We start from the raw sequence: 18,319 nt of genomic DNA, 5'->3' as shown, positions 1-18,319 counted from the left end.
CTTGGGATTACGTTTGTAAGGAAATGTATACATGTGCCGGTTACGGTATTTCGAATTACAACTATGTACCAGCTGAAAATGTTTTACACGAGCGGTAAAAGCAAAAGTAGATAATCTGAGTATGTAGTGACATACGGATCGCAAACGAAAAATTCCATATCAGTCATCTTAATATTGCCGTTTTACAATACAATACAAATCCTACAAAACAAGTTAAATATTTAACAATTAAGAAAAAGGAATGGAAAACCTTTTTTTTTATATTTAAATGCAAACTCTAGTCAACACTCGCTTGAGGAAGGATACTGAAAAGTGAACAATTTTTTTTTTAATATTTTATTGTATGCCAGTGTGGTAACACTCACTCCAAGTACTGAAATATAGAAAACCTATATCTATTCGTTAATTTTTTAGAATATATATTAATATATCTAAATAGCTGTAAAATAAATCAAAGCTAAAAGCAAGTAATGTATGAAACAAACGTCTTTTTTCGAAATTCTTGTTGCCATACTTAAGTTACCTTTTAACGATGCTTTGCACAACTGTCCTTAACTTTATTTAATTAACTAAATATTTTAGACAATTTAAATTTGGATGCTATTTTTTTTTCACTATAGGCAATTTTTGCTGAGGTTGTATTTTACTGAGATTAATGCAAAGCACCATATTCTTATCGGGAGAAAATTTAATTTCTTTCAAAATATGAAATAAAAAACGAAAGTTACTCAGAAATCCAGTCTGTATTGGTTGAAAGTATAAAAAACATAAATTTCTAAAAACAGTGGAGAATTCAGAAAATAATTGAAACATTTTTAATAAATAACGCTGTAAAGTGAAAATAGTGCCAATTATATTCTAATTTTCAATAGGTTGGCCCCTCTTTGGAAAATTTTGAAACTGAAAAAGCCAGCAAGAGAAATTTAAATGACCCATAATTCGGAAATTGCGTGTTGTGACCAAAACTACTCAAAACTTATATTTCCTCCAAACCTAAAAATAAAATTGAATTTTTGTAGAAAATTACTAATAAATGAATAAATTTAAATTGAATTGAAATATTATACATTACAATAAAAATAAAATAATTGTGAGTCGTATCTCGGAACTAACTACAAATATTTTTAAATTTTTAAAACCATTCAGAATATTGCTAAAATTTGACTGTTGATTACACCTGTGTAATGCTAAAAACAAATCAAGCTTTCTACACATGTGCCTCTAAATGTTTATTCGTCTTTTCGGGTTGCCTTTTTTAGCTTGGTCGCGGAATACGAATCAATATGTTGTATATTTGGCATCAGGAATGAAATAAAGCGGAATACGATAACTTTGCCACAAAACTCTTACAAGATCTCGTCGTAAAGGAGTGATATCAGGACACGTTTTGGTAAACGGTACAAAAGAAACTCGTAAACTGTGCGTCAAGTTCTACGAACAATACAAAAGTCAGAGAGTATACCCGTCGGTTTCAAAAGCGCTTAACCCTTAAGAACTCGCGCATAAAAGCTTGTAGAGTTGGAGAGCAATTATATTAACTATTATTCAAGGCATTAAGTCGAGTCACTGCAGCGGCAATTTAAATGTCCCTAATTATATGGGAAATGTTCCCAAACGGGAAACCGTTTTCCTCGGCATGCTCAATAGACAATGGCGGCTGAAATACTTGCGAAACCACCGTATTATTTTAGATTACTACTGACGGGGTGCGGGACAGATTAACACGCAAATGAACATTTCCACGATTTCATGCTTCTGCCTCGCGGACTGTTAATTTCTATATGTCAGGTAAAATCCGAACTATAAATTGAAACTAAAAATACTTCTCCGTCCAGCGCTTTTCGATTAGCGGAAGTATGAACTAGTAATAGGCAAATAAACGTTGGTTTTGGGACAAAATAATGTCCCAATGATCAAGAAATTTATTTTTTATATTTTTCCAACTTTCCAACAATCGTGAATAATTTGCATCACAATGACTTTTGTTAGCCAATTTCTCTTATTATTTAGAAAAACTTAAATTATAGCAAATGTATACTTATGCTGTTTACCTCGTAAGAAGCACACCAAGAAATAATTAATTTAGATTTAGTACCTTTTGAATATTGGATTATTTTTGTAAAATTTACCCTGCGATTAAGATTGCAATTAGCAACAAATCTTCAGGTTTGAGGGGTTGGTACATCATCATTTCAATAATGCCTTGCACATTTGCAACATAACACTAACATTACTTGAAACGAAGAGACTATTTTTCAACAAATTTATCTTTAATGACTTTTTTGAAATCAGATTATATTAATAATAAAGCTTACTACCTACCTAAAAAAAATAAACAATGTTTCAAAAAGAAACAAATAACGTGCTCAACCATTAATGAAAATTTTAACCATTTTGGTAAGTTTTTTGCTAATTTACTTTACTCTGGATAGGCTATACTACTCCGGAAAGCTGCCAGAAATTTAGAATCAATAAGAAAATAATTTTTCAACAAATTTATTTTTTAAGATGCTTATACCTATAGATAGTAGGTTGGTAGGTTGGTTAAACTTTAAAGAAAAACCAAGAATAGCAACAAAACAGATAAACATTTATCTGTTTTTTAATTTGCCTTTGGGTCCACTTACACCATTCAATTAGGGCACCTGGGCTAATGGTGAATGCTAATGTTTTCAAAGAAAATAAAGATGACAAATACATTCTGTCAGTTTTTATGAAAAGATAATTGCAAAAAATAGTCCCAAATGCATCAATTAAAAAAAGGTGCTTTATTTGCTAAACCTAAATTGTAGACTTAAGCAGTTCTTTAAGTAAAACGCATAATATTCAAATTCAAACATTTTTACCGAGTAATTGAAGCTACCAAATCACCTTGTTTCAGTCTAGAAGATTAGGTAGATCGGTACTGAAATAAATCATATCCTTATCCCTTGCTGATTAACCTTGTAAAGGCTTCTAACAATTATCTTTTTTTGCATAAAACTGTTCTTTCGCCACTTGTCGGCCTGGTTACAAATTTAACTCCGAAACCTTATTATATTGCTAGTGGTAAAATATGCAGGCGAACTATTTGGGGTTACCAGAGCAAGCTACGATTCAGTTACCCAATTACCAGTTTCCAAATAAAATCGAAGCAAATATACCACGCATGTGAGTGGAAGTGGTGAAAGCGTATTATCGTTACGTATTATTAGATATTAATTAACTTTAGGTGGAGAAACTGTATACAGTTTTTGTGTGAAATGTGTGTGTGTGAGCTAAAAACTTATCTAACCATACAGCGGCAAAAGTTGATTTCCAGTTGCGTAGAAAAACCCAGACCAAATAGACCTGACAATGTCGAATTTAAAAAAAATATGTTTATATTTGTTCTGACGGTTACTTCACAAGTCTTTTATTAAACGTATTAATGCTGTTTTCCATCAATGTGCCCAAAAATTAATAGCGTTTATCAACCTTGTTGTATAATACACTAATAAAATGCAAATGACTATCTTGGTTCACCAAATTTTTTTATCAGTACACTCCAATCATGTCGATACAGCAAAATTACTTTATTATCAATATCTGGTCAAATATTCCATACTTATTTGCCTTTCTAGGTACTTTTCCCGCAACAATTTCCGAGTTTGATTCAACCAAAATATTTTTGTATTAAAAAAAATGAGAACGAAAAACACTGTTTGCTTTGTAAGCTCAAATCCACAATGTTTACGTTATGTGCGAAAACGACGTACTGTTTTCCTACTCTCGCTAGCGTACAACGATATTATTTTAAAGTCCCCAGTAAAGCATTTAAATTAGCAGTCGGTCTAGACGGAAAATCAACAATGCACCTACCCGATCTGACTAAGAATAGAATTGGTAAAAGATGCACAGTCATTCCCAATCTTATTAGCAGAATGTAAATTAACGTTGCTCGGAAATAAACCATCATGCATTTTAGGTCACCTTCCATTAAACACGATGGATATTTAGCACAAGTTAATTGATTGCGATTCCACGCACGTTACACTGTTGATTTGAGTCTAATTTTGATAATTAAGGAATATAAATATTGCGTATTCCGCGTAGAGTTAATAGCGGGTTCGGAAAGTTACCAAGTTGGAAGTTCGCGCAACTTGCAAACTTTAATTGGCTGTAGATTTCATTGCGAATGATTCGACAAATGGAAATTTCAAATTCAAATTATCCCGTGAATCTTATCAGACAAGTTTATTATGGAACGCGCATTTCTGTAAAGGAAAATTATGCTTCATTTTTTTATTCATGTTTACTTATTTATCCCTACTAACGTGACTTGGAAATTGAGTTTTGGAAATCAACTAGTTCCTATATAGGAATATTTTTAGAGTCGCTACGTAGACTTCGACTATCGGTCTAGTAACTTTGATTACATTTTATTATAAATTGAACTATAAGTACATATGGTAATTCTATCAATATCGTCTAGCTACTTACTCATGATGGAAAGGAGATAGTTGACAAACTGACCCCTATCTTGGACTTCGCCTTCCGTTTGAATATCGGACAATGTCATGAAGAACGTTCTAAATAAATGACTAGCCAGACAGTTCTCTCTACAAAAAGTGGGCTCTTAGTCTCAGCAGCATGCGACTAGGAACGCTGTTAACATGGCCAGTATTTAGCAGAGGAGAAAACTCCAATTCATCTCCTAACCAGCTGCGCATCCATAGGGAGCAGCTAACTAAGAGTATTAGGAACAAATTTCATTGAGACAGGGCTCTTATAGGGGAGAGAGCGAGGATGTGTTAGCGTTATGGATAAAAACTTGTAAATGCAGCGCCTTGGCGCCCCAGGATAGAGAATCACCAGAGATGAAATTGGAACTACATAGTTCACATTATCTTATTCAATTTGCTTTAAGCCGTTTAAACCATTCATGTTTTAAACAAGTTGTTAATGTCATATCTGCTCCATTTAAAAATTAGTCTCTTTCCATAATTAGCTGTGTAAGGTGTAAGGTGGCAAAAACTGCTTGGATGGTTGTGAAGGTCTCTGAAATTTAGAAATTAATTAATGCGCTAGATATAATATAAGCCGTTATTAGATTATGCGTGTCAAAATTTTTGGTTTTATTTATTTGAATTAAAAACACACCCGTACACAGTCACACAAAATTTTAATTTTGCAAGAGTACGTTACTGAAATATAGGTGAAAAAAAAACTACATAATATAGTTGGAAAAACAATTATTCTTCGCAGTGCACAGAGCGTTGTTCAGGCGTGAGTTTATTCATGATGAATTGCCAAACCAAACTGAAAATAAATCACTTGACAGCTGTGAAATCGGTCGCCATCTTGAACAGTAATGCCAACTTAAAGTTCTATACATCGAAAAAAAACACCCATTATTATCTTCGTTAATTAATAATAAAATTGTTGATTGCATTAGTCGCATTCCAAATTATGTCCTAAAGGCCAAATCAGTGACAATGTAGTACTTCGACCTATGGAGTGAACCCAAAAGAATTTCGCAAATACGCACACGCTGTACTGTCTACTTGATGAAATAGGATGATGTTTACAGTCGCGTCTCTCTTGTCTAATTTAAATAAACACGATTGGTGCAAACATTTAACATGACGCTGTGTAATTTCTTACTTTTGCCGCTCAAGGCGTTTTTCTTAGCTGTTCGTTCCGATTTACGCCGAGTGACTGGCAGTATTTTACTTGTTACTAGTTATAATCAGACAAGTTAATTTGATTCGAACAATTTTTTTACTTAATATTTATCATACTAGCTATTCGTCCGCGTTAGCGTGGTGCGCAATCATTGGATTGAGAAATTCTTCTGATCTTCTTTACGCGTATTATTTTTACTAAAAGTGAAGAAGAGATAAAACATAACGCAAACGTGAATGCTTGGTATTTTTGTATTCGGATGTATTACCAAGTGCAACTTTAACAAAGTGAAGAAGAGCTACCGTCAACACCAGTTCAGCAATGCGTAATCTGGAATGGGGAATATTTCTTTTAGCAACAAGTCGATGGTACTACCATAATACATATCTAAATAGCTTTTCGATATTTAGCAACGAGATGGTTTTCTCGCAAATGAAAGGTATTGAAAAATATGTAATTTATTTTCTTAATTGAGAACGTTGACATTGACGTCACTTGTTACTTAGCGTCTCGTGGACTTTTTAAAGTAACTTGAATTATATATTGAACTGTTTATATATAGTTTAGAGTGTTCATTCTGTTTCTGAAGAGTTAAATATTATCATGGTTATCATGATGTTATCATGATCAAAGCATTTTTTTAATAAGAATCCATCAGTGCATGCAAGTAGTTTTTTTATTACAAACAAATATATTTATTATTATTTTTAGTTTATATTAATAATTATCAAGATTTTAAAAATGAAATAAAAATATATTTCCGACATACTCGCAAATAAAGTATTTCAAAGGGAGTAGAAAAATATCTACATAGGTTAATAGAAAATATGGACACTGTTCCTGGTTGAACTATTTACATAATATGGATCCATGCCAAAACGCAACTATAATATACCTAAAGCCTTTTGATTCAATAAGAATTATTAGGAAAAAAAGGACATGGAAGTATCTGTGCCCAGTGCTATTTCTAATATCTTATTGATGGTGTATATCACATGACTTTAACTAACAGTTTTAATAAAAGAAAAAAGAAAGAAAATCCACTCATGTACTGATTTTCTTAACAGATTTTTTTCCAGTCCCACGAGACTTTTAATTTCTTATACGATTCTGCTATCGCAAATATTCTCATAGTTATTGTCATCTAAAACAGCTTACGTATTGACCAGACTATTTACCAATTTAAGATTTAAGTCGTAATCCAAAATATTTTAAGCGCTAGAATTTATATGCTTGAATTTCACAAATATTGGAATCCAAAAAGTTTTGTATTTTATTTATCGGTGAACTGGTAGAAAACAAGCAAACTTAATACGATTGCTTGATATTGTTAATAAATAAGTAAGTTATCATTTTCGAAGATCTACGTTTGAAAAAACTATTTCAGTTATGCCAACGATTACGCTTCAAATGTTTTTTACTGCAGTCGATTTTTTCTAGCATAGTTCAAGATAATTTTCTGCTCAGGGATATATGTACTCGCCTATTTGCGGCGGAATGAATACTCAAATTTAATTACTAAATTAAAACGGATCTATAATAAAACGACAAAGCATGTAGTCATTGCCTGGACGATAATAACCCAAAAACACTCTCATTAATATCATGAGCCGGAAAATTCTACTTAAAGCTATCGTATCACCCCCGCAACTAAATAAAAATAACAAAGGCGAAGGCGAAGCGAAATTAAATCACGAACGAATAAGTTACCCTCCTCATGCGTCGAAACCGAGCTAAGATTCGCAACATGACGCTCCTTCAAGTTTATGACAGTTCAGAGATTCCGTGCTCTCGCTCAAAACCGATAAAAATTCGGACCCGCTCGGCTCAGAATTTGAAAAGGTCCGTCAAATGATAAATATAATTTTTTGATAGCGCCGTCCCTTGCGGTTGACTGGAAATGCGTTTTAACAAAGACTACTTCATCCCTTTATTATCCGACATCTTCACCACTGAGAATACAACTCCGTATGAAACGATGTTTTCCACCATAAAAAATGAAATATCATTTAATATTTTTAAATGATAATCAATTGCCCTTGCATTGTGGTGAGTGACGTATACATAACTTATAGAAGTCTACTTTATTTTTCCAAAAAGGACATAAAAGATGCCATTTCAGATATATAAGCATATAGAACAAAAGTAGCTTGGCTTGAAATAAGTTCAGATCCAAAGAACTGACGGACTGTATTTGCAAGCTATCCAAGATAAAAACATATTTATCAGCGGCAAATATAGATATAGACAGATAGAAACTATCTGATCTTTTACAGAAATACAATAAAGGCAACGAAATCTTAGAGCTTTGTAAAAATCCTTGGAAAAATTCATATTTTCGTATTCACAATCTTCAAAAACATTTAATAAACGGGGGCTTACTTGCAGGATTATTATTTTTGTTTTTAGAAAAAAGGGAAAAAATGCTGGAAGAGGATATAAAACATTTGAATAGTAGAAGGATTTTAATAAGAAAAATATTATATTAATATTCCACATATTTCCACTTGTTTTGCCCTAATTTTTTAAAAAAAGTATGTAGTATAGAAATCCTCATTACAAATCACACTAAGGTAAAAACAATTCAAATTAATTCCTAACTTAAAAATTTATTAACGCTCAAGGAGGTAAGCAAAGCAAAAGGAAATTATGAACGAGATACCCTTTATATAACCGGATATAACAAATGAGGATATTAAGTTATTATTATGTATGATAATATTACACTAGACGTATATGCTAATTAAAAGAATGAATGTTTAGAACTTTATAATCAGCGGGCAATTGGTTATATCGGTGGTAAACGAATAATTTAGTCTGATGAGGAGAAGGAAAGAAATAGAACATTAGAAGTGTGCCCGGCAAACCTAAATTTATTGCCATTTAAATAATAAGGGGGATCCTGTGTCAATAAAATATTATGGAAACAAACGAGTAATTTCGTACCATTTCCCATGGTTAACTCTTTGGCCTCTTTCAGCTTGTAGGACACTCTTTCGTACTTACGAATGTCTTAAATTAATAATCATATTAATTAATCATATACCATTATAATTTAATTTGTTTTAAAAATGATAATGCACGTGTTAGTTTCATAAATGCTTTCTGATATAATATTATGCTGTCTTAATAATATTAAAAAGCACCAATGAAGCAAAAGTATTTTGATGGAATGATTAGTGTTTTTTTTTTCAATTTTACAATGTTGGTTATCCGAGTATGTAATTTAAAATTAAATATTCCAAATTTTTAAATAATATAAGAACGGCGTTATTGTAATTTTTAAGTTAGTAAAGAAAATTGTGACTTTTTGCTGTATGGAGGCTCCAAATCCTTTATTTGTAAATAAAGAGGACTAGCGAATTGCGTATATTTATTTAAAACTTTCTAGGAAAACCTCTGCGGGCTTTTCCTTACGACCTTCACGCGTGGCTTTATCCGAGCGCAGTAAATTGTCGCGGGTCAAGAATTTTTACGACATTCCTATTAAACTCCTCTTTAAAAATAGAAATAATGTACCGCAAACGTTTCATCCCAAGTGGAACATAAACCAAAGCCCAATGGCAATAAAGCCGGGCGTTAAAATTTTCGGTTTAATTTCACACCTGATTAAACCTCACTCTTGACGCTGCCTCTATAAATAAGTTTTATCTTGACGAACACCTCTGCGTTCTGGTAAATTTACACTCAATTCCGGATTTGCGACGGGAAAAGGATCGCTTTCGCCGATCGCATCGGTCGGATTGGAAAATTCTTAATCTGTCGAGGGTCGAAACGAACTTTATCTTAACTCGCTATAAATTGTTTTCGTAAAGACGAGTCCTGAAGGAGCTTTACCGTTCGATGCATTTCTGTGCGTGATACCCACGTCAGTATTTTAAGAATCGATGCTTCGTGCTAAATTTTTGGTTGTAGCATGCAGAAGTAACAAACTTCTTTTGGATTTAAAAACTTATAAATAATACTAATTTTATTTCACACTTAACAATAAATGTTTTATGTAACTCGATATAAGTTAGTAGTGCCTACGATGTAACGGTACACAATAATTATAATGTAATTTATTAAGATGTAAAAATATTTATGTCTATTCGACTTCTTCATGTGGCGATAACTACAGCAACTTGCTTTAATCTTTTTGCTGTCCTGACGAGTGTTTGAACATTCATTCCAATCCATTCTCGAATATTTTTCTTTTGCCTAGACCACGCTTCCCTTCACTTTTACCTTTGATGTTCATTTGTACTAGGGAGTATTTGTAATGAAACATTAACAGAACAGTCCTTCTATATAGATTTCTTTTCTAGTGTATTTAAGATGTGTGTTAGATGTAATTTTCGAATTTTTAATTTTTTTAGCAGTTCTATTTTTAACATTTTGAAGAAAAGCTTTACTTAATTGAATTCATATAATTATAATTCACAATTCTTTTTGAAATGAACCTGACCTCCTGACGCCTGAGTTTTTAGTTTAATTACTTAGGTTCGATTAGTCTATCAAAAGTAATTTTTATAACCAACCTATTGTTATTTAGACAGAGATATATTTTTTTAATAATAAATCACTGTGTGATGAAAAAATCCATTTTATAAGTTCTTAAAAACAACTTTGTGTATAATTTCGATCTAATAACCTACTTGTGGTAAGGTGATATATTTTGTGCATATGACGTCACTTTTAATTTGACGCGAAAATACCGTATTAGATTCTTTCAGCCAATTACAATATCGGGAACGCAGATATCAATATCTCGTTTTCGAGAAGTTTCCAAAAAATGCACTTTTTCAAATTGAACGCACCAAACATATCGATTTAGGATTATTTTATGAAAGAAAAAGATATGTAAATCTAATATTTAATTCCTGATAATAAGCTAAAACTTTTCAAGTGCCTGAAAGTTTTAAAGCATTGCAAATGAGGACGCGCCGCATAAAAAAAAAGATATAGTTGGTTATTGCTTACGTGCATAATTTTCAACTTTATTTCTGGATACTCTAAAATATTAGATAACTTGATTTATGTACGCGTATGGCTGATGTTATTTATTGTAGAGCCAATAATTTATAAAAAATGTTTATGCTAATGCTATATGATCATAATGAATAGAACAAATGCAAGCGGAGAAGAAATAAATCATAGGAACAAAAGACATAATATATATTTGGAGAAATAGTATTAAATCGTAAATTAGAACTCTTTGTTCTATTTTAGATTGCTTTATTGATGAGATAAATATTGTGGGTACTTGGTGACGCTGTAAAATATTGTTAAATTTCTCGGAAAAGGGGATTTCTAGGGCTTTTTGCAATAAGTTTATAGTGACGTCATGTAGACAGTCTTAGCACTTTGCCATGTAAATAGAAAGTTCTTAGAGCGGCCACAAACACATATACATATTACGCAAAAAAAAACTAAGCAAATAATTTCGCTTGTGATTGATATTCTCTTTTATATTTCTTAACTACTAGCCGACTGTTTTCGAAATGGTCCACAACAGGATTTAGATAACAGATGAGCGCTATTTGATTATCTTCCTTTCATTACAGGATAACCCTGAGCGTTCGAAAAATCTAACTTGAATTAAAAGAATATGCCAATATGCGTCGAATCTATTGGTGCTTGCTATACCATTTTATTTTTTTATTTTTTTCATTTTATAAAGATCTACTTCACTCTCCTCTAATCTAAGGGCATAGAGTATCACATATTAATCCACTTTTCCAGGTTCTCAGCTTTGCGAGTAGCCATTTCGTTAAGATTTTGTCTTATAGAGCTGATGAACTCTGAACCCACTTGATATCCCTAATTTTCGCATCTATAATCGGGCAATTCCCTTTTCTAGATTCTTAAAATGGTCAGCATAAATGTCCTACTTAAAATAAAATGTGGCGAATGCGGATTTAATTAACATAATATCTTTAGACCTGTGCAAGATTCCATTCAAAGACTGGTTTAATCATCCTTTTTGCACAATTGTAAAGGAACAGCTCGAGGTTTCCAGAAGTCTCTTTTCAATCAAATTACGGTCTAGACTCTCCATAATCTCTTATTTTTAAAATAATCAAATAATTAACATTTTTCTAGAAACAAAAGCATTATGTTTATTAATACAAGTAAAACACTACAAAAATTACTACTTAATTATTTGTCGATAGGTGCTTCTTACAATGTAAAGACTCGGTCTGCTTAATATTTTGAGATGAATCTATAGGCGACACTGCCAGTCTCTTTCAATCAAATTATTATTCTTTTAAAATAATCACATAATTAACATTTTTCCACAAACAAAAGCGTTATGTTTATTAATATAAGTAAAATTACTTGTTGATCGGTGCTTGTTACAATGTAAAGGCTCGGTCTACTTAATATTTTGAGATGAATCTATCGGGGACACTGTCAGAGTGCTAATTGTTGTTGCTTTTGTTTCAGGTAAGATACAAAAGAAAACATACCCTGCATCGAAGTAATACGGCCCAGTTTCCAAGGTAATGTTTATTGTACATGACTAGCTGACATTTCTATGACATCTTTACAATGAAATCCCACGTTTCGCAAAACGAATGTTAATCAGTATCAGAAATGGAAATTAACTTACCAACATGATTAGTCCTGAAGCTCTTCGCGCCAGACCAAGACCTGGCGGTATCGCTAAAATCATTGACAAGACTCAGAGTACCCGGCGTTCGTCAAAACCGTTCTCACAGTTTTCGACTATCGCTACTGAGGGCACTCGAAATGATTCGATTAAACTTTCAAAAGAAAACAAAATCAAAACCGCCCCGAAAACGGTTCCGTGGATTTTCGAATTCGAGGACGAATCATATGGAACTTTACCCGACGCGTTCCAAACTTGCGTTGATTTGTTGGCCATAGCAATAAGTACAGTTATGCTTCTGGCTAAAGAATATGATCAAATTGGTGCAAATCACTTGAACTGGACCTATAGTTACCTATCCTGTATCCAAGATCACCGTGGTGAATATCCTCCTAACATAAAAAGGTTACTTAATTATATGAAGTTACTATTCAGCGATACGCCTGCATTTAGTAAAGACAACTACGAGGTTGGAGAACAGAAAAAAGAGCATGTTAAGGAAGTTATAGGTAGGGTCCATAAAGAAAGTGGAACCCCGGGACAAGACATTACATCGGAAAAATTGAGTGCCCCTGATGTTATTATGGGTGAGGAATTACCAACTATACCACCTATCAGCGATACGGCTAGTAATAAGGCTGAAAAACAGAAAAAAGAACACGACCTGAAGGTTATAGGTAGAGTTTATAAAGCAAATGGAACCAGAAGAAGGGAAATTACATCGGAGAAATTGAGTAGCCCCGATGTTGTTATGATTGAGGAATTACCAACTATAACACTTATTAGCGATACACCTGCATTTAGTAAAGATAACTATTACGATGTTAGAGAACGAAAAAAAAAGGACGACGAGAAAGTTATAGGTAGAGTGCATAAAGAAAATGGTACCCGAAGACAAGAAATTATATCGGAAAAATTGACCACCCCCGATTTTATAATGTATAAAGAATTGCCCATTGCGACAAACGCAGAAAAAATAGATATTGACCGAATGAAAACCAATGCAGAGTATGAAGAAAAGGTGGAAATATTTGACAAAAGCCATAGAGGTGCCGAAGTGACGGACGAAAGGGTGGAACGAAGGATGCTCGCAGCAGTGGAAATTGGAATAGCTGATGAAAAAATATGCGCTGCGATAAAATCTTTAGAAAAAATGACAACCGAACAAAAATTTACATGTGCGTCGTTAAAATCTGTTACCAAATTCACAAAATCCAAAGTTAATCAAAACGTAAAACAAACCACTAACCTATAATGTTCTGCAATGATTACTTTGTGCCCAATTATTTGTGATGTGGCTGAAATATATCGTTATTAGTTCCCAGCAAAATTTGGTGTTCGAACTTTATTGATGCGAAATTTGCTGTCGCAGCTTCCGTATAAATCAATCTGATATGCCTTTAAACCTGAAACGAGTCGATTTTTTGTCACCATTGAGGACGCTGATCGTAAAAATTCCTGTTTCACTTGTCTCAGCTGCTTTCCGGTACTGAAAAAGATTAAATTTTATTTATGATTTAATATACGACATTGGTTAGAATTTCCTGCACGGGATATGTTACCTTCAAGTGTTTGCATACGGTAATATACCTATTTCCCAATTCTGCATATCACATACGGATGATTAATAATAAGGAAAACATACATGTACTCACTTCTCATTGCGAAATAAAGCAAGCACTGGACCATATGCCTTTTCCGATTTGAGGATTAACTATTAACTGCTGTAATAGTAAAAATTTACTCTCATTACAGGCATATCATATCCCACAAAATCTAACACACACACACACACATATCAATACTATATTATGCAACAAATGCGGTACACGGCATTTAACTCACGAATTGGTTTGACACGAGCGGAGCGCAGCAGAGCAAGTGACTTAAAATATCTACCAAACGTGTTACATACTATGCTTTTTCTACGACTGATAGTTTTTGTGTGAATTTTTGCAAAATAACACGAATACATTCACTGACATGACCGTCCGCATGCTAGATCGGTGTATAATTAGGTATTTTGCAGAAGGGGGTAGAAAAACAATTTAAGATAGTAGAAACCCGTACAATCGAAGATAATAATACTGATCGGTGTGTTCCAAGGAAATTTTCAAGGACTAGACGAAGAGGTGTACAAAGTCAGGTGTGACAAACAAAAACAATGATTTGATTATTTGGTAATTCTTAATTTGCATACTAACTGCAAAAGTATGTCAAAGTTGACAGAAGAATATCTAGTATATTTAATGTTAAGCTGTGATTCCATGTGATATGTGTGTGATGCTATGTTTTTATTTTCGCAATGAACACTTATTGTTTAAATATATAACTGGCACGTAGATTTAGATGTTGGTAATCGAAACTAAAAAGTGTGTAGGTAATATAATATAAAAAATCCAATAAAAATGTATTGTAGGCCTTTCTTCTGTTTGTAAACTACTTATTAGATATTAAAATTAGTGTTATGTTAAAAATGAAATATTATATTCACACAGTAAAGTAGCTTTCCCAAATTTACTGAATTTTTTATTAAACCTGCTTAAGTTTTTGGGAAATTAATGTAAGCAGATAATACTACAACAAAAGCAGTCTAATTTCGCTGCTAGTATATTAAAGAATTCACACATGTTGCAAGGGTTTAGGTAATCTGTTCTGACTGACAATAACTCTACTTCTAGTTCAGATTTTCCCCACGATAGTGTGAACAATATGGGTCAATTGTACAGTTTTTCATTTTTTAACAATTTTAAGCTTAGATGCAAGTCATCATTAACACAAACTAAGTAATACTGTTAATATTTTTTTCTACTCCCGTCTGTAAATACCGACTGAATTACATATCGATCTAGCATTCGGGAAGCGTCACTTTACCACGTCAATTTCGTTTCCCACGGATCCGAGCCACTTCGGACATTTCCGGGATTTTACCGCACGGGTTTGGGAGCAATCGGATGTTTTCGGAGATATTTCCCAGGGTTTGAATTTTAACGTTTGTCAATTCTGACGGTCATGTCAGTGAATGTATTCGTGTTGTTTTGCGAAAATGTACCCAAAAACTAACGCTCGTAGAAAAAGTATAGTATGCAACATTTTCGGTAAACTTTTTAAGTCACTCGTTCATTGCGCGTGTCAAATAAACCCGTTAGTCAAATGCCGTTTATCGCACTTGTTGTAAATGTCATTACTTGACATTTCAGGTCGATATTATTAACTATGAAACCATTGAAGTTACCATATAGTATAGTATGAAGTATGATTTACAGAGATTTATTACGTCAAGTTTGATAGATAAGAACCTACTTGTTCTTTCGTCATTTTACTGAGGAATGGACACACCGCCATGAATATCGAATATTTAGTGATTTCGTATGCAAACCTCGAAGGATTCAAATTTTTATAACAGGCAGGGTGACACCGGACTTTTTAAAATTTGAGCCTATTCGGGCCGAGGGAAAAGGATAATCCGCCGCTGAGAAACTTGCTGCACGTGAATCGTAACTTTTGCTTTTCGTATTTAACTGAAGACTTGCGTCATTTGAGAATGGTAATTTTCGCGTTCGTATTACGTTGCTGATTCAAGTTTGTCATTCAGTTAAACCCTAACGCTGAGCGACGTTAGATCTCCAATTGGCAAGCAGATTTTGAATTTTCAAGAAAATTAAAAGAAAAATAAAATCCCTTCAGCAAGCACCAGTACTACTTCATTTCCTTTTAGAAAACGTCGATGAATACGTATTTCACAGAATTATAAGGAAATTATAAAATAAAAACAAATCATTTATTAACCATGTAATTAGATATGGCAAGTTTGTTTGAATGTGATCCTATTTTTGCAATTCTGTTTTTTTGAAAAGTGGGTCTTTCAATCCTAATTCGAACAACAGTAACTCCTGCATCTCTTTCTCAGTCTTAAAGAAAGATAGCAAGAATTGCTAAAGTTTTTTTTGATATTTGTAAATTTTGTGAAAGACACTATTTTCATTCAATGGAATCAATGGAATTATTCCTCTCATTGTCTATATTTCTGACTAGAAAAAATATGATAGTCGGCACATACGTGTGCTAGTAACAGTTTAATTTTAATGAAAAATATTATTTTATTAACTAGAAAAAATATAAGCAACCAACCAACAGCTTGTAAATACGCTTCTATATTGTAAATACGTACGTCTATTCTCCCCGGTGCGCATTTGTTAGTGAATAAAACTAAGCAGGTTGATTTGAATAACTTAGCTGTTTTACGAGATAAAATAAAAAAAATATCGGCTTAACACATTCCACAATAACATTCACGCTGAGACAACACTGTATTTAATATCTCCTGTGTATCAGATATCAACTTCGTACATTGAAGTACACTTACACGTACCAGCATGTATGAGTAAGTGTATAAATAACCGGACAATGCCCCTCGGGAATACATCATGTTAATTTTAACCGCCTCGGTGATCCATACCATACCACCTGTCAGTTTCGAATCGAAATATGGACTCGCCTCTTCGAAAATTCATTTATCTTACTCGATCGTGTAGAGTGTGCTATAAAATCAAAAATTCAAATTCCTTTATGGGCGGAGACATCTTCTCCGTCATGTAAAAGTATATATTACTTTTTACACTTAAATATCAGCATTGTTTCCATTAGATATGTTATTTTGACTTGGCACTCCATAACACCATTGTCCACGCATTCTAGCATAGCACGTAATACAAGATAGACTTTTATATTTCTTATCTTCAGTATCTTCTGGAGTTTTAAGTTAAAAATATCTTAATAACCTGTGCCGCTTCATTAAGGTAATCTCTCACCTCTAATGTGAAATGATGTGGTGCGCCGTTTTGAAACAGCCACATTCTTCGCCTAACTTGAAGAGGCACATCTTCCAGTGAAATGGGCACAGGATTTCTCAGAAATCAGGCCTTGTGAGGATTTTCATCGGACTAAGGTGACTGTGGTATTCTGTTAAATAACTGTTAGTTAAATTAAAATTTAATCGACAAACTATAAAAAAGTTATAAACACTATATGAACTTTAATAATAATTTTTAGATTAGAACTCTTAATTTGTTTATTCATTATTCCAGATATCCTTTATAGTATGGTACGATTAGAATTGGGAAGTCAATTTTTCGCACTCAAATATTTAAAGAGACTTATGAACACCACATGAAAAAGTATTCTTTCAGCATTCGTTACACAATATTAAACATAATTTCATGGGTACGTATTCTGTGAGAAGCGACAAAGAAATGATAAATTGAATGTAATTATTAACATATTGTAGCCATTCCATAGGCAAATGAGTCTCATACATTTGACTTGAAAGTCATTAACATAATTCTGATCCACCCCGGCCACTTAAAAAGTACAAAAGAAAAAACGTGTTAAGTAATCTTAATGCGTGTGACGGTCTTAACGGGTTTCCTTGCATTTAGAAAATAAATTTAAGTGTTAACTCGGAATTAAAAATAAACGAAGTAATAAATTACCCGTAATTATCGTGTACCTGATTTGCATATTTACACAAAGAGGTGTTTGTATAGGAAATATTTTCGTAGGAATTGCCGATGTTTCGAGCAAATAGAATGAATACCCAAAGCGATGTTGACACACTTTTTTAAATTAAACATTTTTGGGGGCGGCGCGTGATCACGCATTAGGGCAATAAATTAACCTTTCTTTCGTTAATAAGCTTACTATACAAGTTATGGTGAGATTCCAGACAATACTTAATTTAATCAGTTGGAATTTTTAATACATTCATTTAACTGTTATATGAAATAGTATTTTTGAAATCGACGTATTAGTTGGCGTGATCTGAAATTTACTGGCCACTGACTTTTACCGGTTTAGTTATTTTGCACTTCACTATAATGGCTAATAGCTAGATACAGCAATTTTTCCGGACTTCAGCAAAAAAAAAGCTTTTTTTCAAAATTTTATGATTTAACACTATTTGAAAATGCGTATTGTAAAAAAAAAAAAATTGAGACCAGAATAATCTGCTGGTTATTTTGTACAACTACTTCTCTGACTTACTCCACATAAAACAAGATAGAGTAATATTCTGGCATA

General features: G+C 32.9%; 2 protein-coding genes across 32 annotated transcripts in view; both read left to right on the top strand.

Moving 5' to 3' along the window:
* LOC132701522 (collagen alpha chain CG42342-like) overlaps positions 1-18,319 on the top strand; it is a 352,435-nt gene that overhangs the window by 232,135 nt on the left and 101,981 nt on the right. The gene's annotated exons all lie outside the window — the stretch shown is intronic.
* On the top strand, positions 12,094-13,728 carry LOC132700981 (uncharacterized). Its single transcript, XM_060668587.1, has one exon. It carries the CDS (start codon positions 12,246-12,248, stop codon positions 13,494-13,496), a length of 1,251 nt encoding a protein of 416 aa, XP_060524570.1. The 5' UTR covers positions 12,094-12,245; the 3' UTR covers positions 13,497-13,728.

The sequence above is a fragment of the Cylas formicarius genome, unplaced genomic scaffold (assembly GCF_029955315.1).
Source record: "Cylas formicarius isolate icCylForm1 unplaced genomic scaffold, icCylForm1.1 PGA_scaffold_4__25_contigs__length_36172078, whole genome shotgun sequence".
Taxonomy (NCBI): domain Eukaryota; kingdom Metazoa; phylum Arthropoda; class Insecta; order Coleoptera; family Brentidae; genus Cylas; species Cylas formicarius.
The sequence above is the reverse complement of the archived record's forward strand: the minus strand, read 5'-3'. Positions and strand labels throughout refer to the sequence as shown.

Coding starts and splice junctions, on each gene's coding strand:
- LOC132700981 (XM_060668587.1), top strand. CDS start 12,246: ATGATTAGTCCTGAAGCTCTTCGCGCCAGACCAAGACCTGGCGGTATC.